This window comes from Pseudochaenichthys georgianus, chromosome 8 (assembly GCF_902827115.2).
Source record: "Pseudochaenichthys georgianus chromosome 8, fPseGeo1.2, whole genome shotgun sequence".
Classification (NCBI taxonomy): domain Eukaryota; kingdom Metazoa; phylum Chordata; class Actinopteri; order Perciformes; family Channichthyidae; genus Pseudochaenichthys; species Pseudochaenichthys georgianus.
This window is the reverse complement of record NC_047510.2, coordinates 4,586,328-4,608,563: the sequence shown is the minus strand read 5'-3', so window position 1 is coordinate 4,608,563 and position 22,236 is coordinate 4,586,328. Positions and strand designations below refer to the sequence as shown.

At 42.8% G+C, this 22,236-nt stretch overlaps 2 protein-coding genes across 2 annotated transcripts; one reads left to right on the top strand and one right to left on the bottom strand.

Moving 5' to 3' along the window:
• Positions 1 to 7,296: 7,296 nt before the first annotated feature.
• timm29 (translocase of inner mitochondrial membrane 29) lies at positions 7,297 to 9,926 on the bottom strand. Its single transcript, XM_034088929.1, has 2 exons — positions 9,703 to 9,926; positions 7,297 to 8,241 (listed from the first exon to the last, which is right to left on the bottom strand). The coding sequence occupies exons 1-2, from the start codon at positions 9,806 to 9,808 to the stop codon at positions 7,562 to 7,564; spliced, it is 786 nt and encodes a 261-aa protein (XP_033944820.1). The 5' UTR covers positions 9,809 to 9,926; the 3' UTR covers positions 7,297 to 7,561.
• A 218-nt stretch (positions 9,927 to 10,144) lies between these two features.
• On the top strand, positions 10,145 to 20,311 carry yipf2 (Yip1 domain family, member 2). The gene is made up of 10 exons (XM_071203928.1): positions 10,145 to 10,392; positions 10,601 to 10,666; positions 13,038 to 13,128; positions 13,173 to 13,239; positions 13,317 to 13,397; positions 13,544 to 13,631; positions 17,285 to 17,401; positions 17,500 to 17,666; positions 18,663 to 18,845; positions 18,936 to 20,311. Exons 2-10 carry the CDS (start codon positions 10,636 to 10,638, stop codon positions 19,023 to 19,025), a joined length of 915 nt encoding a protein of 304 aa, XP_071060029.1. The 5' UTR covers positions 10,145 to 10,392; positions 10,601 to 10,635; the 3' UTR covers positions 19,026 to 20,311.
• The last annotated feature ends 1,925 nt before the right edge of the window (positions 20,312 to 22,236 follow it).

Below are 22,236 nucleotides of genomic sequence, written 5' to 3'. Positions count from 1 at the left end.
GTCAGTGCATTTCTCGTAATGGAAGTGTTTTGGGCTGCTGTAACGCGTTCTCTCCTGTCGGCCACTATACACTACCGGCTTGATTATTCAAAAGTACGTTTTTATACCTTAACACTGCAAATTATATGACTAAACGGCAAAAAAACTAGTTCTGATCCAAGCCTGCAGACTTCTAGCATCCTAGCATAGCGTAGCCGTAGTTAAACTCTTTTGAGCCATACACATTGAAAGGTGCATTACGGCACTGTCACCAGTCATATCACAGCATAGGCCACGAATATTAATATATGCAAAACTATACAAAAACAGTAGTATTCATTTAAATTATTTGCAATAGCTATGTAATCTGTCATGCCAACATAAAAAAAAGAATTTAAACATAAAATATTTATAATATTCACAAAATATTCTGAGTGTGTGTTTGTTTTGTCCACAGGAAGGCGGCTGTTACGACCCGCCTCCCTACTCAATAGTAGTGGCTCGTGAGGCAGTCCGCAACATAAAACAAAAATACACAACACGTAGGCACTAAACTGTGATCGTACATTTATTGCCACAATCATAAAACATTACACTGGAGGACAGGTAAAACAAACAAAAAGACGGAGGGGACTTGGGCCAACCACACTACGGGCCGTAGGATCCAGAGCCTTCCTCCGCTACCCACAATCCAACAGAACCTAACGGGAGAAATAAAGCCGCGAAAACCTAATACTAACACGTCCTCCAGGAAACACAACAAAAAGGCAAAAGAGCTCTGACACAGCAGAGACATCCGGAGTAGTGATCGGCCTCCTCCTTCTCCTTCAGTCTCCTCTTTTATGCTCGGCTGATTGGCAACTGGGAACAACTGGGGAAGGCGGAGCCAGGTGTACCTGCACAGCAGAGAGAACAAAGAAGACAACAAAAGGGGGGGAGTATGTAACACCCCCACCATGAGTTAGTGATTTTTTTTATTGATTTTTTTAAAACAAAACAATCACAACAATCAACCTTAGTTGACAGACGTGCTCACCACCACTCATTCCACACACCAGACAGGTTAACAACACAATAACTGCTATATTATAAGCGCGACAATGCATCAGCCAACAATTATCACAATGTGTTTGACCTCAACATTGAAGGCTTGCATGAAAATACTCCACTGCATCACCCTTTGATTTGTGTCACGCATTCTCTGCAGACACACAAGGGGGTTGTGATCGGTGAAAATAGTGACAGGAATGTTTGATGACTGTGGCAATAAATGTACGATCACAGTTTAGTGCCTACGTGTTGTGTATTTTTGTTTTATGTTGCGGACTGCCTCACGAGCCACTACTATTGAGTAGGGAGGCGGGTCAGGGCGTCTGTCCGGGAGAAGCAGACAGTCGCCCTGAAGCGAATGCTGAACTTCAACACTCCTCCTCTGAAGAACTCGGCAGCAGAGCCAGTATGGAAGGTGTTGATCTACGACAGGTTTGGCCAGGACATCATCTTCCCTCTGCTGACAGTCAAAGAGCTGAGAGACATGGGCATCACTCTGCACCTTCTGCTTCACTCGGACAGAGATCCAATCCCGGACGAGCCCCCATATGTTACGACCCGCCTCCCTACTCAATAGTAGTGGCTCGTGAGGCAGTCCGCAACATAAAACAAAAATACACAACACGTAGGCACTAAACCAGGGGTGGCCAACCCGCGGCTCTCGAGCCGCATGCGGCTCTTTGCCTAGTTTCATGCGGCTCTTCAGTTCATATCGAATTGTGTGAGTTTGGGGGAGAGACACTGACTCCTGAATAGTGTTGCACGGTGTACCGATACTTGAAAGGTACCGCGATACCCTGCTGTTAAAAACGTTACGATTCCTCCGATTCATTAGTATCGGTACTTTAAGAATGACGGGGAAAAGTACTCCGGTGAGAAAGCGCCGTTTTAATAACAGCCGTGTGTGTTCAGCACTCTGCTTCCACTCCCTGCACTGCAGCAGTGCCTGAAGTCCCGCCCCTCTCAAGCACGCTCAAGTGCCTCCTCTCGTGCACGCACTAGCTGCCAGAGCATGTGAGAAAACGAGAAGCATGGCTGCAACTGGGAGTGCAACTGCCGCTGCGCCTCAGCTTGTTGACAAAAAAGACGCCAGAAGCTGCATTTGGAAGTATTTGAGCTATATCTCTGACAGTGAGGGCAAGCCTACGGACACCACGAGGCCTGTCTGTGAGAAATGTATTAATTGTATTTAATACGAATTCTTGTCATTTATTTTATTTATTATTCTCATTGTTTAAAAGTTTGTGTTATGGTTATGGTTCTGGTGTGAAATAAAGCACAATAATTACATTTAAGACTGTTTCCCTTTTTTTAAGAAAAGTATCGAAAAAGAATCGGAATCGCAATTCTTGACTTGGTATCGAAACCAAAATGTTGGTATCGTGACAACACTACTCCTGACAGTTAAACCTGATATTTAGTAGGTCTGTTAAGTATTGAATGCTGATCATTCTGACGTAATTTGGCCGGTCAAAGTTGTTTGGGCTCGGATAAAATCGCTCCGTTACTTTCGTCCCGTGTTACTTTCGTCCCGGCTCTCCCTACGTGTGTATGTGTGGTGTCAGTATGAGAGGATGACAGCGCGTCTAATTTTGATGTGGCCCAAGAGCCAATCACAATAATACCTGCGATGCAGTGAACCAATCACCTTTGAGGGGGGGGGGACCTATCGTTGATTAAACACTATCCAGTGTTTCCCCTACCATTGTCTTGGAGGGGCGCTGCGCCCCGCCAACGGAGCATCGCGCACCCCCTGAAATTCAAGGTGTTTCAAAAATATATATAATTTCTTTTTTATAGCACCAAATTGCAAATAACGCTTTCATTTTAAGTTGTGGGTTTAGTGTTTTTGACCCTAAGAAACACTGATGCATTAATCAATAACAATAATCCACAGCTCCTCTCTCTGCTCCAGAGGATTTAAAAAACATATCCCAATGCCACAAAAATGCATCAGTGACGTGGTTGAAATCTTGTCTCCAGAAAACAAAAAACTGAAACAACCGGTATCAGTGACTGTGTGTTTGATGTGGCTCTTTGCAGTAACATAGAACAAATGTGGCTCTTAACCTCTGACTGGTTGGCCACCCCTGCACTAAACTGTGATCGTACATTTATTGCCACAATCATAAAACATTACACTGAAGGACAGGTAAAACAAACAAAAAGACGGAGGGGACTTGGGCCAACCACACCACGGGCCGTAGGATCCAGAACCTTCCTCCGCTACCCACAATCCAACAGAACCTAACGGGAGAAATAAAGCCGCGAAAACCTAATACTAACACGTCCTCCAGGAAACACAACAAAAAGGCAAAAGAGCTCTGACACAGCAGAGACATCCGGAGTAGTGATCGGCCTCCTCCTTCTCCTTCAGTCTCCTCTTTTATGCTAGGCTGATTGGCAACTGGGAACACCTGGGGAAGGCGGAGCCAGGTGTACCTGCACAGCAGAGAGAACAAAGAAGACAACAAAAGGGGGGGAGTACGAGCAGATGAACACCAAATATTTGTAATAGTCAAAGAACCACAGCTGTTGTAATTCATGGTTAATGTAAGAGGTGCCAACGTATGTTGACAATGTGCTTGACTGTGATTTGTTTCTTAAAAACAAGTGCTACTCACCTGGAGAATCCAACATGGCTGCCTCATGATCCCTACTGAGCAGAGCTGACAGACTAGTCTCACAACAGTCCATCCACTGTCTGAAGCTCTGAACAACAGATGGCTCTTCAGCCCCATGAGGAAATCTACAGTGGATTTCTAAACACCAATAGTCAGCTCAAGAAGTTGCTTCCTCTGGGGATGCAGGAAGGTGGACAGCGCTTGCGACTTTACCAAAGGAGTGTTCTTCAAGAACATAGTTTTTACATGTGAGCCGCAGCACGAAAGGTGAGCAGGAATAAACTATCCCTAACTATATTTGGGTCATTCCAGAATTGGGGGACATTTAGACATCAAAACTTTTGAAAAATGAACCTTTTATTTTCTACTTAAGAAAAAGGGTTAATTGTTGCAACCTTGACATGCATCGGCTACCTGGTGCCAATAACAGAAAAGGTCATTCATATGCTGGGAAAATACAGTTATACATTTAAAACATTTGCATTGTACCGCAGGGAATGCAACACCTCAAGCCCTGAATATAGTAACAGGGTTGCAAATCAATGCTAATGTTAGCTTTTACATCAGGAATGAATGCGAGCTGCAGAATGAATGCTACTTTCAAGGCAAGAAAGAAGCATAGATATTTAACTAAAGATATCTTTGAAATTCCTTTGTCTAATTTTTATCATATAACAGGGTTGACTGTTAACAACCCTTGGCTGAAAGAAAATTGCAGAGAGGACATGCCTTTGGTCTCCATATGGCAGTAGCACATGGCTTGATGTCGTATCCTGCCATTTGATTTTTCACTTCCTCTGCCAAGCTTAATAGGTTTCAGTAAAGGGTTGCTTGCATGTTGAAGGACACGCCTTGAGTGTTAAATGACTGTTATTTAGAACAGTTTATGATTTTACAAATTGCTTTGACCATTACAAGAGAAATAATATAATCAACACAATATTAGCAAATAAAGTAAAAAGTGTTTTAATTGTTTATATTTGACATGCAAGTTGGTCACCATGAGGAGCATCTTCTGTCACGGACTGTTCCACTGCACCGTGGCCAATGAACGTAACACCAGGGGCGTTTCCTGGACCTGGAACCATTAGGGGCTTAGCCCACAGTGGCGGCGCCAGAGATTTTCTTTTGGTGGTGCTGACGTTTCATAGAGGGTGCTGTCACATAGTATTTCATACCTGTTTCTCATTTATTCTCTTATTTTTTATAACCGTAATGATCACATGAAGTTGTGCCTTGGAAATAATCTTTTACATAATAATTGCATTCACTGAACACGGGAATTCCTGCCATCCTCTCTAGTGTCATGATGAGGTTCAGGTAAAGCACGGTTAATGTATTATATATTATTCAATCAATCAATGTTTATTTATATAGCCCAATATCACAAATGTTACATTTGTCTCAGTGGTCTTCACAGTGTGTACAGAATATCAGAATGACAATACGACACCCTCTGTCCGTAGACCCTCACATCGTACAAGGAACAACTTCCGGAGAAAACCCACAGTTTAAAGGGGACATGGGAGAAACCTCAGGGAGAGCAACAGAGGAGGGATCCCTCTCCCAGGACGGACAATAGATGCCGTGTGTAAATCGAAGAGATAATACATTTTACAACATAGGTAGTCCAAATGTTTGGAAATGCATGCGTCTATAATAAGAAGATGAATCCACGAGGATGTCAACAATCCTGAGGGAGCCATCAGGGAAGCAGTATGGTGAGAGTCTGGCAGGACCGCAGAGACAGGTTCAGCCACGACCCGAAGTCCAGGACTCAGATTCAGTAGATTGCCATTATATATTCCGGGCAGCCCCGAAAATAGAAATAATTATCATTTAAATTGTGGTTTATAATCAGCATCCAGTACAAATACTTTTTTATATAATTGTTATATTTTTCACCTTCTCTTACAACTTGTTTTTTTATGTTGTTGGTGTTTGCCCCATCATACACCAAAGCATATTCCTTCCATGTGTAAACGTACCTGGCAATAATCCTGATTCTGATGAACAGTGCTGGGCTCAGAAATGTTTTGCACTAGAGCACCCTCTGGTGGTTAAGTCCTGAAACCACACTCTCCACTCCATCCACTGGCTATCACCATAGAAAATCACCCGCAGGCTGGCCCCTGACCTGACTTCCTTCAAATCACATCATGTGATAGCCCGGCGATGAGCCAGATTAGTGACACCATGAGTCATCTTTGACCCAGTTGAGATTCTATGTGCAAGGGAAGGGTTAGTTTCTGTGGAAGTAGTCCTGCGGAAGTGACATACTGTACCTGCAATTACAACGCTTACTTCTGTTGTGTGTTGCGGCACAACAAGTTTACATAATTAAGATTAACCAAAAAGATAACATGTCATTACTGCACATAGCTAGTTATGTACATACTCTGTTAGTGTACTTGTTTTTTCTTAGTATCAAAATAAATGTTATTATGGTATTTTATTATACTTGGTTCTATGTCACTAAAATCTGAAATTAAAGCTTTGTTCTTTTCAGATTACAAGATATGACACACATACATGAGCGTGGCCAGCGGTGATAAAAGGATAGTTATATGAATCACAATAGACCAGGGGTCGGCATTCCCCTGGCACACGTGCCACCATTGGCACGCGGCACCGTAACCAGTGGCACCCTAGGAATTAGTGGAATAAGTGTGCAAAATATTTAAATTGTATTTTCGGATCCTGAACGAGACCGCCGCCAGAGCGCGTCTCCCCGTTCCCTGCAGAAGGAAGCCATGCACGCAGCGCAGCCCCGCTCTCTTTATCTCCAGGTGACTTTCTGCCGCTTTCCTCCGTGGTGCTGATCGTTTCACCACGCAGGAAAGACCCTCATGACATGTGTGTTCTGGAGAATCACAGAACTGGCGATCGTTCTTTTTATTATGCCGTTTAAACCAATTATTTAAATTTGTTTGTTAAATTCGGCATCATGTGAGTTGCGCTGACAGGTCCACACACTGCTTCTCCGCCCTCCTGTTGACAGTTCACAAGCGTCGAGCCCCTCAAGACCCGTGTATTTAGCTAGTTCAGAGAGTATAATCAACATTGAGCATAACAAGATAGAACCATAACACCTCTATCAGCTGATCCAACAGGCAGGAACATAGAACCATAACACCTCTATCAGCTGATCCAACAGGCAGGAACATAGAACCACCTCTATCAGCTGATCCAACAGGCACCTCTATCAGCTGATCCAACAGGCAGGAACACAGAACCATAACACCTCTATCAGCTGATCCAACAGGCAGGAACAGAACCATAACACCTCTATCAGCTGATCCAACAGGCAGGAACAGAACCATAACACCTCCATCAGCTGATCCAACAGGCAGGAACATAGAACCATAACACCTCCATCAGCTGATCCAACAGGCAGGAACAGAACCATAACACCTCTTGACAGGGAGACAAAACACAGAGCACAGCAGCCAAGGTTGCAGGTGCGTGTGCTCAGTCAGGGCAGCATGAACTGATCAACTGGGTCAAAGTTACGGGCCTTGGAAATGATTCCCCCAACATGGACCAATAGGCATTATATGTTATTTATATCTTAGTACGAAGTCTCTTTAAACGTGTTATTGGAGTTGTGATACAAGTCGGATAAAAAGGATAAGACATGAGGTGATAACTGACTTGATTTATTAACACATGGATTTCCATTACTTTTTATGATAAAATAAATTGTTGGGAATAAATACAAAAAAACGGAGGATGTGGAAGGGGTGCTTCTGCTTTGACGGGAACAAGCTGTGGATGTTTCCTTTTCCTTGGTCGTTTGTGGTTGCAGTAAACAGCTTGGAGAGTCCGTTGATGAAAGGAGCAAACTAAAAAGGGTTTGTTGACAAAAAATGAGAATAACTACCGTGGAACAGTTCTGTTTCCAGCACTCATGCTTGAATCTGTTCCTCTTTCAGGGCTTGTATTTGGCTCTCCTCCTCCTCCTCCTCTTTTCTGTCCGTTACATTCGTCTCCGTCTCCTCCTCCTCCTCCTCCACTGTCAGTGGCAACCACGACTCTTTGTGCAGCCTCTCGCTCGTCTCCACCTCCTGTACACTGGGTGCAGATGTCGCCTGCATGTCTGCTGGCAGGTCTATGAACTGTTCCTCGTTCACATCGTAGTCCTTCATCTTTGATTGCAGCACCCACCACCTGCCCACGAAGCCCACATCGAGCACGCGTTCATGGAGCTCCCTCCAGGGGACGGACAGATTGGAGCACTGGGCTTCGTACAGTGTGGCGTCGGGGTCGTAGTCGGCTTGGTAAGCCAGAGCGAGGATCCCCAGGCTGAGGACATGGAGGCGGCCCTCGTTACGGAGCTTCCCCAGACTCTGTACGTGTCCGTCCGAGGTCCCGTTGCGGATCCAGGGCGACAGCAGGCCCAGCTGGCCAGAGCAATCCAGAAGGGTGGCTTCGAAGGCCTGCTGGTCGGGTCGGGTGTAGAAACAGGCCCAGGTCCCGCCCAGCAGAGAGGCGTATATGGAGGCTTTGATTGGTCGCTCCCACGATCCCACCACCACTTCCCGACACGCCTCCTTGTAGTCAGTGAAAAGGCCGCGGCACCACACACCTACAGAGGGAAGGAAGCAGTACTTTTAATATTTGTTGTCAGCACCAGGAAGTATTTGGTCATTTACATAATCATTTTTGTCATTTGGATGCTGTTATTTTATTATCTTTGTTTACACTGTACACACAACATCTATTGCATGTCTGTCCGTCCTGGGAGAGGGATTTCAAATTCAAAGATTCAAAGGTTTTATTGTCGTATGCACAGTAGCTATAGTGTAGTTATGGCAATGCAAATCTTAAATACCAAGCTTCTCCAACAATGCAACATAATATATATAAAATACATACAACAATACAAATGTTTAAATAAAAAATAGTGCAAGAAGAAACAGAGTAGAATAAAGTAGTGCAAGATTATGTTGTGAGACAAATGTGCCAATGTTCCCCATACATTGTGGGGTTTCTTTGGGAGTTCTTCCTTGTGCTTTGCAAGGGTCTAAGGATAGAGTGCTGATGCTGTACACACTGTAAAGCACCCCAGAGACAAATGTAAAAGTACACTTCTTTCTCACCCCCTGCTCCTGTTTTAGTGTGTGTGTATTGTATGCAGTATTGGTTTCTTGCACCCTTTTTTCTGACGCCTGGACTCAGCCCTCTTCAGCTGAAGATTGTGTAATTCTGTTATACTTGCTTTTGTCTATGGGTTTAAAAATATAAATAAAATGGCAACTTTGTTGTGACTGTATTATTTGTTCATCTCTAACTTTGAGGTAATTCGCTTAGTTTTTTTGACCGTACTAAATAGTGAAATAAGAAGAGCCTTGGTGTCCTCAACACACACATCACAATAGGGGTAGGGTAGCATCAGCGCTTTGTATTTTAAGTACTAATTACTTCATGGAAAAGTATAACCTTCAGGATTGTCCTTTAAATCCAATGCACAGTATATTACAAAAATATACTTTAGGTGTCAGTGCTCAACGATAACTGTTTCCCCCAGGATTACAAGTGTATGGCTGTATTTATGACTGCCTATGTTTATTAATAATGTCACGTTTTCAACAAGGATGCCGTGTCCCACAAAAGGTTTCTCAGCATCCTCTGTGATGGAGGAGCTAATCATTAACTACTAAAATATATTTGATAAGGCAAGATGTAATGATTGTTCAGTGGACCGAAGCTATGCAAACACTATCAGCTGATGTGTGGTGTGGAAACAGCCAAGGCATGACTAGGAAAAGCGACACTATGTCAAACATATTTCAGCTAGCATCTGCAGATGTTTGATTATATGTGCTAGTTACAAATGGCATCTAAAATACATGACAAAACCTGTCTTGTGGTGTGTCGCTTCTCAAAACACATGACAAGTGAACTGTGTAGTATGGAATATAACTTTAACCTGTAAATCGAGAGAAACATAGTAGTGTCCCCATCACCGGAACGTTGAATTAACCTTAAGCTTACATTACACTAGCTAACGTTCCAATAGCTAGCATTAGCATATTGAGTTTCTCACCAACTTTACTCTTCTTCAGTCTCTCCCATCTGGTGCCGGGGACAGGAGCCGCTGCTGCCTCCGCCGCCGTGCACAGCGTCCTCCTCAATACACGCCACGAAGCCATTCTAGAGTAATTCAGTCCCGAGTGCAGTCAGTCACCTTCAGGCAGAGCAAACATGCTGATACTCAGGAAGACAGCTCACATTATGCCGGGGCCAAAATGGCGCCCCTCAAGGTGAATCATTTTCATCTTCCGACAGAAAACTCTACCTCGCAAACGTTCCGCTTTCTGTCACCATAGGCTTTCATATTTTTAATAGATCGTGTAATTGTGTTAGAAACAAACGTTTATTGATATTTTATTGAATCTAATATGTCACTCAACTACATATTACACAGTATTATACATTTAAATCAACAAACCTCCTTTTAGAAAGACTGAAATGGGTCACGTGACAGCTTTGTTTACGTGGTGACGTGTACCGGAAGCTAACAGACTTGACTGTCAACTCGCTACAAAGACAGACGCTAGCAGTGTGTGATTATTTTCTGTCCGTTTATTTAACCTACGTGCACTGGGGTTGATACATTTAATTTGGCTTCTGTAAATTCTTCAAACAAATGATAAACATAAGTGTTGTGTGAATGTAGCCGAGCGTTAGCCCGGATCAGCTGTCACACAGGACATCCTGCTGCCGAGGAGCACAGGTGGGTTTAACCTGTTCTCAGCACAAAGCCAAGGAACAACTATAATGTAAACATTATTTCTTAACATTCGAATCTATACTTTAAAGAGATTGCTTGGTAAGGTTGAAGATTGGCTAATGGACAGATGATTGATGTATAATACCTTATGTTTGACTGACAGAAAGGAATCCCTAGTATGTAAACGTGTCTTACCTGTATCTTCTCCTAGGTCTTGCGTGAGGTTGCTGTTTGATCACTGAAGCAATGGCCAGTCCTAATGATCTACAATTCCAAGGTAAAGGCTGACATTTAAATTAATCTTACTCAGATTGGCACATGTATGCAGGGACGTGCATAGACATTTTGGGGGGAGGGAGCTCAAGTGGGAAAAAGGGCACTTCCCATAATAATTTATAAAAAAATGTTTTAAATCAAAAAGTTAAATATAGTTGCACATCTCTGACTTACTGACCAATTTATTGTAATACCCTCACACTCACGCAATTGTTTAATACTTTAATTGTTTAAACAGAATTCTACAAAATAATCAGCTAACACCTTCTTTAGTATTCACTACGCACAAGAGCAGACAATAAACTAGTCAAATTAATAGTTATTAAATGAGCAGCCAACAATCAAAATTATGAAGTTACTGTTTAAGGACATTACATGCAAAAATATCGTGTTTTCATGTACTTGTACATTTTGTTATTTTGGTCTATTTTGGTTCCATGTTTTCTTTCACTCTAATGGAAAGAAAAGTTCCAAAAATAGTGTTTGCTATACTACCATGTCTGAATTCATCTATAGCCTAGATTTAAAGCTAATCTGCATATTTAAACTAAAATAACATTTCAGGGGAAAATACTGACTTGACGTAAGTAACTATCTGGGGAAGTTGTGAGGTGATATGTTTTTTTGTTTGTTTTTTGTTTTATCCTTTTCACCTGCAATGCCTTGGTAACTGCATGCAAATTAGTCACATTTTAATTAAGATAAGAGATAATATAGTAGACTACTTTATTACTAGTGTACTAGTTAACGCCTAATTTGCATATCAATGTGGCGATTGTGATGACGTTATTAGATACACATTTTACTGTATTCACCTGTAGTGTCTCCTCTTAAGTACAGTAGGCTACATTAGCCTGAATGCCATGATACATTGCCTTAGCTAAACCTTGAACTAGCTTATCCATTAGCTAGTAGCCTACCTTAGTTAACTATTTGTGTCTTTTGGCTAATTCGCTGTAAACTCGAGGCACTGGCAGTTTAGTCATTTGTTCATCACCACTCACCTTCAAACAAGCCAAGAAAAGCCGGCATAACATGGCACAGTAAAGTGGGAGGTGCTGCTACCTGTCTGTCTGAAGTGACCGTTAGGGTGGAGGTGCTGCTACCTGTCTGTCTGAAGTGACTGCCGATGTCCGCACCGCTGTGCGCGAGACGTGGAGGGAGGGAAGCATCGAAACTTCACAGTCTAATCTCCTGACCTGATATTTTTATTTTGTAATCAATATCTTTTTGGAAAGGGAAACTGTGCGCAAACAGTAGTAGGCTAGATATATATTCATTTATTGGAGAAAAAGAAAAGCACCCCATAAAAAGGGCACTTTCTCTGGAGGAAGAAAAAGGGCAAGGGCTCAAGCCCACTTTGATGTCTGTGTGCACGTGCCTGCATGTATGGCTTTGCTATTATAATCCTTCCTAATGCAACCTTTAAACCAAGCTTGCCTCCCAACATGTTAAGGAATGTTTGGGGGCAATTTTGTTAAGTGTAAAAGTATGCATATTTTAAATAAAAACAAATCTTGTACTAAATGCACAAAGAACAGTGTCATCATATGACTGAATGGAAATGAGTTGACATTGTGTTTCTTAACTACAGGCTCTCTCTGGATGTAATTCGTGATAATGGGTAAATTAGATAACAAGTTTAAAAGAAGGAAACATCAATTAGATACAAAATGAAAGTTATTTATGTTCCAAAAAAGTTACATTTTCCTGGTGTAAAACAGAAGTGAAATGTCAAAACAACGGGCTAAAATGCAGAGTCCAATCTTTAACAGATTAACAATAAAGGACTGTTTTGCTGAAAAAGACTCTGGCTAAGGGGGGGTCGTCTCCTCTGAACAGTCAGGGGCGCAGTGAGACATACACGAGAAGCAAGGACACATGATTTGAATTAGAAGCACCTCAGTTCTGCAGTAGATTTATTGTCACCCTTTTTTTGTTTTTTACCCTGCACAATTTGCTCAATATATACATTTTTAGTAGATGTTACTATTGAAGAGTACTCTAAATCATTATGTGTATTTTATGTGTGTATTATTTAGATACTCCATAGATATAAATATGTTCTACTGTTAATATGTACATATATATATGTTTTCACATTTTTTAAATGTTCCAATTTTAAATGTTTTGTCATATCTTTAACGTGTGTGTTATACCTTAAACACACTTAAAATGCTCCTTAATGTAACATGTAATCCAATCGAATCAGTTACAGTGAACTCTAGTGGCACATTGGTCATATCTAACATTTATTTGACTGCTTAAGAACTCCAATTTACATTATCCATTTCCCAAATAGTTTGGATTATTTTTAAATTAGATTAGTAATGTGTATCACTCAATACCCGTGTGTTGATGCATGTTTGTAGAGTTTGACGAAGCAGCAGAGCTGTTGTCTGCAGACCCCGGGGCCTCCACCCTCAGTATGTCTGCCTCAAACACCAGCACTACAGCAGCAGCAGGAGGAGGAGGAGGAGGAGGAGGAGGAGGAGGAGGAGAGGAGGAGGAGGAGGAGGGGAGGATGTGAAGCTAGACCTCTCAGAGGAGGAGGGTGAGGAGGAGAGTTCAGAGGTGAGTAAAGTTTCCGTTGACACGATGACATGGGCTGCTGCAGATATTTGATGTTCGATGTCTTGATGTGCTTCCAGCTGTTAGGAGGACAGAAACCAACGGGTGGCTTCTGGACCTTTGAGTACTATCAGTCCTTCTTCAATGTTGACACAGTGCAGGTATGAGACCCACCTCTCTGCAAACACACTCACAAGTCTATGATTATGGTGATTTTGTCAAGGTAAACCAAGATTAACTAAAACATGTACATATTCTATCATAAAAATAACTTTTGTTTTGCTTTACGCCCTATCATGTGATGTAGGTCCTGGACAGAGTGAAGGGGTCACTGATGCCATTACCTGGAAGAAACTTTATCAAACACAACCTTAGGAGCAACCCAGATCTGTATGGTAATGTGTTTTTATATTTCTCTTTTATACTTCTTTAAGATGTCTGGACTATGAAGGCCCTGTTTTAGATGGTTTTTTGCTATTGTAATAGTCATAGGCTACAATGATTGAGGTTAGGAGTGACACTATTTCAAATAAAAAATGGATCAAAGTTAGTTTTGATTTTGAACCTTGGAATGACTCTCTACTGTTGCAGGAAGAACAAAACACTGACCACGACACTGCATAGTTGCTGCAGCTCAAAGACAACACAGTGTAGTGTACCATTTAGCAACTAGCTGAAGTACAACACAATGTAGTTTACCATTAGCATACTGCTCAAGCACAACCATGTGTAGTTTACCGTTAGCATACACCTCAAAGACCACACTGTAGTTTACCGTTAGCATACACCTCAAAGACCACACTGTAGTTTACCGTTAGCATACACCTCAAAGACCACACTGTAGTTTACCGTTAGCATACACCTCAAAGACCACACTGTAGTTTACCTTGTACAGCTCAAGACCACACATGTAGGTTACCATTAGACTACAGCTCGAAGACCACACAGTGTAGTTTACCATTAGACTACAGCTCGAAGACCACACAGTGTAGTTTACCATTAGACTACAGCTCGAAGACCACACAGTGTAGTTTACCATTAGACTACAGCTCGAAGACCACCCAGTGTAGTTTTCTGTTGGCATACAGCTCAAAGACCATATAGTGTAGTTTATCATTAGCATACAGCTCAAAGAAACCATAGTATAGTTTACCATTAGCATATTGCTCAAGCACAACTATATGTAGTATAGCCTACCGTTAGCATACACCTCAAAGACAACACTTCAGTTTACCGTTAGCAAATAGCTCAAAGACCACACAGTGTAGTTTACCGTTAGCATATAGCTCAAAGATGAAACGGTGTAGTTTACCGTTGGCATACAACTCAGAGACAACATAACAGTTTATCGTTAGCATATATTATATATTGGCAAGAAAATCTACAAGAGATTGTACAGTGCAATCAGAGAGATCCAGTATGTCCACGTTTTTGAGCAAGTCCACAAATCCAGTCTTTGTCAAGTCTGTCACCACCTTCGCGCAGCTGCTGGCGCCACTTCGTCCGGTCCTCCGCCAGCCTCTCCCAGTTGTCCGTCGCAATGTCCAGGGCCTTCATGTCACGCTTTACGAAATCCTTGAAGTGCAGCAGTGGTCGTCCTCTGCCTCTGGAACCAGCGCTCAGCTCGCTGTATACAGTGTCCTTTGGCAGGCGGCCATCTGGCATTCTGCGAAGGTGACCGAGCAGACGCAGCCTCCTGACCTTCAGTGTTTGGAATATTGACTTGCTGCCCGTGTGCGCCAGCAGAGCCTCGTTGGTGACCTTGTCCCGCCATGTGATCCCGAGGATGTTGCGCAGGCACCGCATGTGAAAAGCATTTAGCTCTCTTTCGTGCTGCGCGTACGTTGACCACGCCTCGGAACCATACAGCAGGACGCTGACCACGCAACATTGGTAGATACGTGTCTTAGTGCGCTCGGTGAGGTATTTGTTGCTCCAGGCTCTTGCGCGCAAACGACTGAAAGACGTTGCGGCTTTGCCGATACGAGTCTGGATCTCCTTAACTAACGACAGGTCACTGCTGATTGTTGAACCAAGATACGTGAACTGGTCAACAGTCTCCAGCACATGCTCGTTCACCATTACCGGCGACGCTGCGCTTCCCGCTTGGTGCGGGAAGATGCCGAAGAGCATGGGCGCTAACACGCAGTCTTGCTTGACTCCACTGCGAACGGCGAAGCTGTCTGAAGTAGATCCTTCAAAGAAAACCGTTGCTGACATGTCCTCGTGAAGCAATTTGACCAGCCCGAGCAGTGTCGGTGGGCAGCCCAGTTTCTGAAAGATGGCGAACAGTCCTTCCCGACTCACCATGTTGAACTCCGTCCTTCGTCAGGTCGACAAACGCCATGTGCAGTGGTTTGTTTTGCTGTCTGCACTTTTCTTGCACCTGGCGCACCGTGAAGACCATGTCTGTTGTTGATCGGCCACTTCGACACCCGCACTGTGACTCTGGGTATACGCGAGCGGCCAGTTTCTGGAGCCGCACCTGCAGAATTCTGGAGAAGACCTTGCCAAGCATGCTCAGTAGCGAAATACCACGGTAGTTGTTACAGTCCCCTTTGTCGCCTTTGTTCTTGTAAAGCGTGATTATCTTGGCGTCCGATGGGAAAGCGCCCGCTTGCCAGCATTGACGGAGCAGCTTGTGTGGCAGTAAGCAGCTGTCACATTTGAGCAGGTCCATGCCCGCAGCTTTGTCCTTAGCAGTGTGCTTCAGCGCGTTCACTAGCTCTGCCATGGTTGGCAAGTTGTCCAGCTCAGCATTGACGTCAAAGCTGGGGGTTGAGGCCAAAGCCACGTCGCTGATGCTCCTTGGTTTGCCCTAGAGCTCCGAGTAGTGCTCAACCCATGGTGACATCTGCTGCCCTGTGTCAGTGATCAGTGCTCCTTCTGCAGACTTCAGCGGACACACCTTCTTTGCTCTCGGCCCAATAGCCTTGTTTAGGCCCCTGTACAGTTCCCGCAGGTTACCAGTGTCTGAAGCCTGTCATGTCATCGCAGAGCTTGTTCCAGTACTGGTTAGCACAGGATCGAGCTGTCCTCTGAAGTTCACGCTGCACATCCTTGAGTGCAGTGAGAGAACTCCTTGTTGCCCGTCAGAGGTCAATAATTTGTATGGCCCTCGGAGGATGTTGAAAAAATGCAAATGGCCCTTGAGAGGAAAAAGGTTCCCCATCCCTGGTTTAGAGTTTTTCTTTGATTGGTAGGTGAGATTGTAACGTCCATGCTTGCTGCCACCACCCCATCGAAGCAATAGACGTGGCGGGTCAGAACCTAACTGGCCAGGGGCTGCCTGGCTTGAGGCGGGTGGTAGATGACCATTGGGGCACGATGACCCCTCCCACTGACGCAGAGGACCGTGGCGCTCCGTGTTACGCCAATCTGACTGGAGCTTATAACTCGTAGACTGTCGCTCTGCCGTGTTGTTTCCCCGGCGCCTTTACAACACCGCGATGAAGAGTCCTCTCCATTGCACTTGCCCGGGAATGAGGGCTCCAGCGTTTCCCAAGCTGCAGGAACCACACTTGGCCTCCGCTGGCAGGACTCCAAGGAAAGACGGAGGTCAATACGTTGGCGCCAGCATCGGCTGCAGGAGATGGCCGTTGGCTCACGAGGAGCTCATTCGCTCTTTGACAGGTTTTGTATTTAGTCCTGCTGGGTGTCTCCATCACCCGCCACACAATACCGAGGCCAGGTGGGGGAGCCGGTTTAGTCGCCGTTAGCATACAGCTCAAAGATGACACTGTGCAGTTTACCATTAGCCTGCTGCTCAAACCCTGGGTCGCAAATAAATATGAAGTGATGCAACGTAACTAAGAAACATACCGAGGCAACGAGTACAACCCAGTGGCTTTTTTATTTTGGACAAAACACAACAACAATCTTATATATGCTAATAAAAATCAAGTCACATACATCTTCCAAACATCTTTTTGTTTCTTACAGCTTTAAAGGGCCAAGTTCGGGACTCAGATTTAGGCTGGAGGAAGATTGTTTGATGAGATTTACAATATTACAGAAAGTCTTCATGAACAGTTGTGTTTGTTTATAGGTCCGTTCTGGATTTGTGTGACCCTCGTGTTCTCAGTAGCGATCGGCGGAAACCTGTCCAGCTTCCTCAGTGAGAAGGGGAACCCTTCGTACCACTACAGACCTCAGTTCCACAGAGGTCAGTCCTCAACAAGCCTACATTGACCTCAGTAGTTTTTTCCTTCTTGTATTGAGTCATGCTGAGCCTGGAGTCTTTGTCCTGATTTTTGCTAACAGTGACGATAGCTGCACTCGTGATCTTCATGTATGCCTGGTTGGTGCCCGTTGGTTTATGGGGTTTCCTGACCTGGCGGCAAGGGGCTGAGAGGCAGATCGGAGGCTATTCATTCCTGGAGACTGTGTGTGTCTACGGCTACTCCCTCTTCATTTACATCCCGACCTCGGTAAGTCTATTACCTTTTAAAGTTTTACTAGCAGGTTCAGGATTACTTCTTGGTTTACTGTAGTGTAGAATGCACCACAGCAACTGTAGAAAGTAGTGAAAACCTCTATGAAACCTGATGTACTTATATGATTCTGTTTTTTTAGCGGGCTGGATACCTGGGTAGAATTAAAATAATGATGTGCAGAATCTCAGGAAATGCTTGGACAGATTAAGAAAAATATGAATTATTTTATCAGTACATTAGGCGAGCAGTGTTATTTTCCTTTTCAAACTGGGTTGTACACTAGTTATTGTACCCTACTGGTTACACAAACTGTATCTTACTAGATATCAAGTAAAGTAAAAAAGGTTGTCACTAGTTAAATAGTGACCATGATATTTTTCTCACTAGTTGACTAGCAAAATACATTTTTGTCTCACTAGTCTGGCTCCAACATGTTGGGTTTTTCCTTTAACTAGTTAAGTGTTGCCCAGTACTAGTGAGCGGCTGGAGAACACCGGTTCAATATTATTGGCCTTTTTTATTTGTGTGTGACTAATTGTGGTGTTCAGCTTTCTTACAACAAAATTACCTGCTAGTTGACATGTATGTTCAACCAGTTAAACTAGTGACCAAAACTCACTTGTCAATATTTATTTAGTGCACATAAGTGCTTAACTCAAGTTAACGAGTCAACATCTGTGCCTTGACTAATACACATGTAACAAAGTGTATGCAACTAGTTATCAAGTAAAGGCAAAATTAACCAAACTAGTGCAAGTAGTGAATATTGTTGACCTATACAAGTTAACCCGAAAAGTCTCTAGGCCATTTTGACCAAGAGCAAACGTTAGCGAACATAGCCAGGCTTTCTGCTGGCCAGGCAGGCGAGGTAACTGCATTACCACGAGTCCTCAAACACACACATGCCAAACGTGAAGTAGATCAGTCCAAAAGCTGGCGAGGTAATCAAAACTCAGTCACAGGATGGTTGCAATGTGCTGTCTTCTCCAGGTTCTGTGGATCATTCCCTTTGAATGGTTGCGCTGGACACTGATCCTGGTTGCCATGGTGATCTCTGGCTCAGTTCTGGTCCTCACTTTCTGGCCGGTTGTGCGCGAGGACACCAAGGTGATGGCAGTGGCTACAGTGGTGACCATAGTGGTTTTGCATACACTGCTGGCTGTCGGCTGTAAGGTGAGTGACGGCTTCATACGGATTACACATTTAACCTAGACAGAATAATATTACATAATGATAACAATAAATGTTTATGTTTTCTTTCAGATGTACTTCTTTCAGACCGAAGTCCATGTTCCATCAGTGGTGCCTATTACCCCCACGATTAACATGACAATTGCCACGAAAGCCCACTAACCAAAAGGGTGCTGGCAGCGAGGAAATGAAGGAGGTGTCGTTGTTTGGAATCACATGCAGCTATAAAACATGTAGAAGCAGGAGGGCTAAGTGATATGTTCTGTAGTAGCGTGATGAAGCGCTGGGACAGGAGTGTGGTTGTTTCTCATTTATCCTGAGTTGGGTCTACTGGGACACTGCAACATTTCTACATTTTTACTGTGATGTTTCAGGATGTGGTTTATTTTTGTAGTTGTTTAGTTTACAAATAATTTGAGAAAATGCTCGTTCAACATTTTCCAAGCCCAAAATTATGATTTTGTAGTAGGAGGTCTGAAATGTTATTTGCTGGATAAATCCGAGAATATTGTGAAAACAATACTAGGGGGTATTATCATGAAATACACAGGTTTTTCTGATAACATTAATGATAGCTTTGTTCTATCGATCCAGAAGCCTAAAGCTAAAGTAGCTAAATGGAATTCAGCTATCATTAATTTCCCTATTGAAACTTTATACACATATCATTCAAACTGTAACTACAGGCTACCAAGTAATTTTGAGTTTCAGATACCAGAAGTTTCTGACATTATTGCCACCTCCCTCGTGTATAAAAAAAAGTGTTAAAAAAAACAAATGGCTGCAAGACAACCAACAATGGCATTTACATCCAATCAATTCGACACATTGTAACTGAGCAAATTAGATAATCCGCCAATCCGGGCTAGTTAAATGATGAGACTGCAAGGCTAGAAGCTATGCCTGAACGCTATGTTTTTTTGCGCTGCTGTATAAATACTTGGGTAAACCCATGAAAGTAAACTCAGCCAAAAGCAGTTATTTAAAATAATTTGTTTTTCTGACCAAATACCTTTAAAACTACTTAGTGCATTAGCTTCAGCTGTATTTTGTGTTAATTGCTAATTAGCCAATGTTAGCATGCTAATTAAGATGAACATAGCAACATAGTAAGTTAGCATTTTTCAAATGGTAAACTGCTGCTAACATTATTTGAGCTAACTCAGTTAGCCACAGAGCTACTCTTAGTGAATACATTACATGTCCTGTTAATAGTTTCTATCTAATAAATAATTAGATGGTGCAGGGTTAAGAACGTTTAAATTATCTAAGAGTGATGCACCACCTCTCCAACCTGTAAGGAACCTTCACTTACAAAATGAGTTTTTGTGATGTTATTGCAGTTAGGATTAATTGACAAATTGAGAAATGTGTTTGTTTGCAGAACTATTTATTCCCTACTGTGATGCTGTTTAGGGATTTTTGTTGTTAATAAACGTTGTGCTTTATCCGGTATTTCATCTTAATTTAATTAATTTGACAATAAGACAATCCTGAGTTCTGATTGGTTAGTACGTTTCCTTAGAGCCAAAGGGAAGTCTCAAATAACACATGTTTCCACCTACATCAGCATTTCATCAAACTAGTTTAACGTAAAAGTGCACGTTGTAAGCCTCACAAGTTAACTAAGAACATGGTCCGTGGTCAGTGTATGTTTTGGTCATTGGATTTTCTTTTCACAAAAGGATATTCAAAAACAAAAAACGACTGGATATTTGATTTTTGTTTTCAAATTGAAAAACCAAAATTGAAATACAAGTCGTTTTTATTTATCATGGTCAAAATGGGATTTACTAAACTTAAAAAACGGGATGATTTTCATTTTCTACTTCTCAAAACAAAAAATAAAATCACTGGAGCCTCATCCCAATACCCCTCCTCGACACCTCTCTTCCCCTCCTCTGGGACATGACCCGGAAATCGATCAAGACACGCCATTTTGAAGGACGTTGAAATGCACACGGAGGAGGAGGGGTAAGGGAGGAGGGGTGCGGGAGGGGTGAGGGAGGAGGGGTGCGGGAGGAGACGAAAGGGAGGATACACCCGAGCAGACTACGCGGAAGTGTTTTCACTACTCATGTAAAACCCCGCCCCCACCTTCACAGCTGGTCCATTTCAACAGAGGAAAACCGACAACTGGAAGATGAGTGGAAAAGCGTCACATAAATGTAAAAGTGCTCACAGCTCCGTGGGAATTATTATGTGCAATTCATTTCTAAAAGGCCTTCACATTACTATAATTATATTTTTTAATTAAATGTAGGCTACATTTTACACCAAAACGGAACACCAAAGCAGGACCAACCATCATACATTGAATTCCTTGACTAACAAGAGAAAGATTCATTCATTTAAATAAATATTTAACCAGAAATGGGCCGGTTCTAAAGGTTATTCAGTTAAGCCCGATGAGAGGGGATACAGCTGTGCGCATGTCATCATTAACAGACGTCGTTTAAGAGTGACGTTTGAGTGACCGAGGACATCCCAATTAATACCTGAGGACTCCTCGTGTCTCTCGCTCGCATCTTACGGAGGCGGAGCTAAGACGCAAGGAAGGGAAGCGAGTGAGGGGAAGGAGGAGTCGAGGAGGGGTATTGGGATGAGGCTAAGGAAACCACAAGAAGCAGGGAAATGAGTTTTAAGAGCAATGGGACGTCCTTTCCTCCGGAGCTTCACGTGAAGTGATGTCCGTTTGTGATGACGCCGCACAGCTGATCGTCTGACAGCAGCTCTGTCCCCGTTGTTTTCACAAACACCCACGCCTACACCTTTACTGACACAAACATTTGTATCATCTGTTGTTGTAGACCCAAATAAAATAAATAAATAAATCTCAAAAAAGATAAACGCCATTCTTAAAATGTATAAACGAACAATAGTTTGATTAATATTGATTAGAGTGCACAATAGAAATAAAATAATTGAGAGAAGAAAAAGAGATATGTTATCTATCAAAACCCAGTTAGATTAACATTCATTGGATTGAACACTTTGTTTGTTTGGATATGTAACACATTAACATTTTAAATAGCACTTAATGACTGACTGAATGGAAATGACAATAAATGAAAATGTAAAACGAAAAAAGCGATCATGAAAATGTTTCCAACAAATGAATAAAATGATTTTTGACCACTTTGTTGTTCAGATATATCACATATTTGTAACTAAATGAAATATGAATTGAAACAAAACACAGTAGAAACCGAGGAGTGACTCTCGTGAGGTTCATGTATTTTCTTCACTCCGCTGGGAAACTGCGCTCATGTCAAGAAGCATCAGATCAGTGCATGCGCTGCCTCGTCCAATCAGTGAGCGATACACAGTAAGGGGGCGGGGCGAGTATCTGAGGATTTCATCGGAGGATGGT

Excerpts from the sequence above, each read along its gene's own strand:
- timm29 (XM_034088929.1), bottom strand. The coding sequence starts at position 9,808 with ATGGCTTCGTGGCGTGTATTGAGGAGGACGCTGTGCACGGCGGCGGAG. Across the intron at positions 8,242-9,702 it reads ACTGAAGAAGAGTAAAGTTG|GTGTGTGGTGCCGCGGCCTT; the intron begins GTGAGAAACTCA and ends TTCCCTCTGTAG.
- yipf2 (XM_071203928.1), top strand. The coding sequence starts at position 10,636 with ATGGCCAGTCCTAATGATCTACAATTCCAAG. Across the intron at positions 13,240-13,316 it reads GTGAGGAGGAGAGTTCAGAG|CTGTTAGGAGGACAGAAACC; the intron begins GTGAGTAAAGTT and ends ATGTGCTTCCAG. Across the intron at positions 17,667-18,662 it reads TCATTTACATCCCGACCTCG|GTTCTGTGGATCATTCCCTT; the intron begins GTAAGTCTATTA and ends TGTCTTCTCCAG.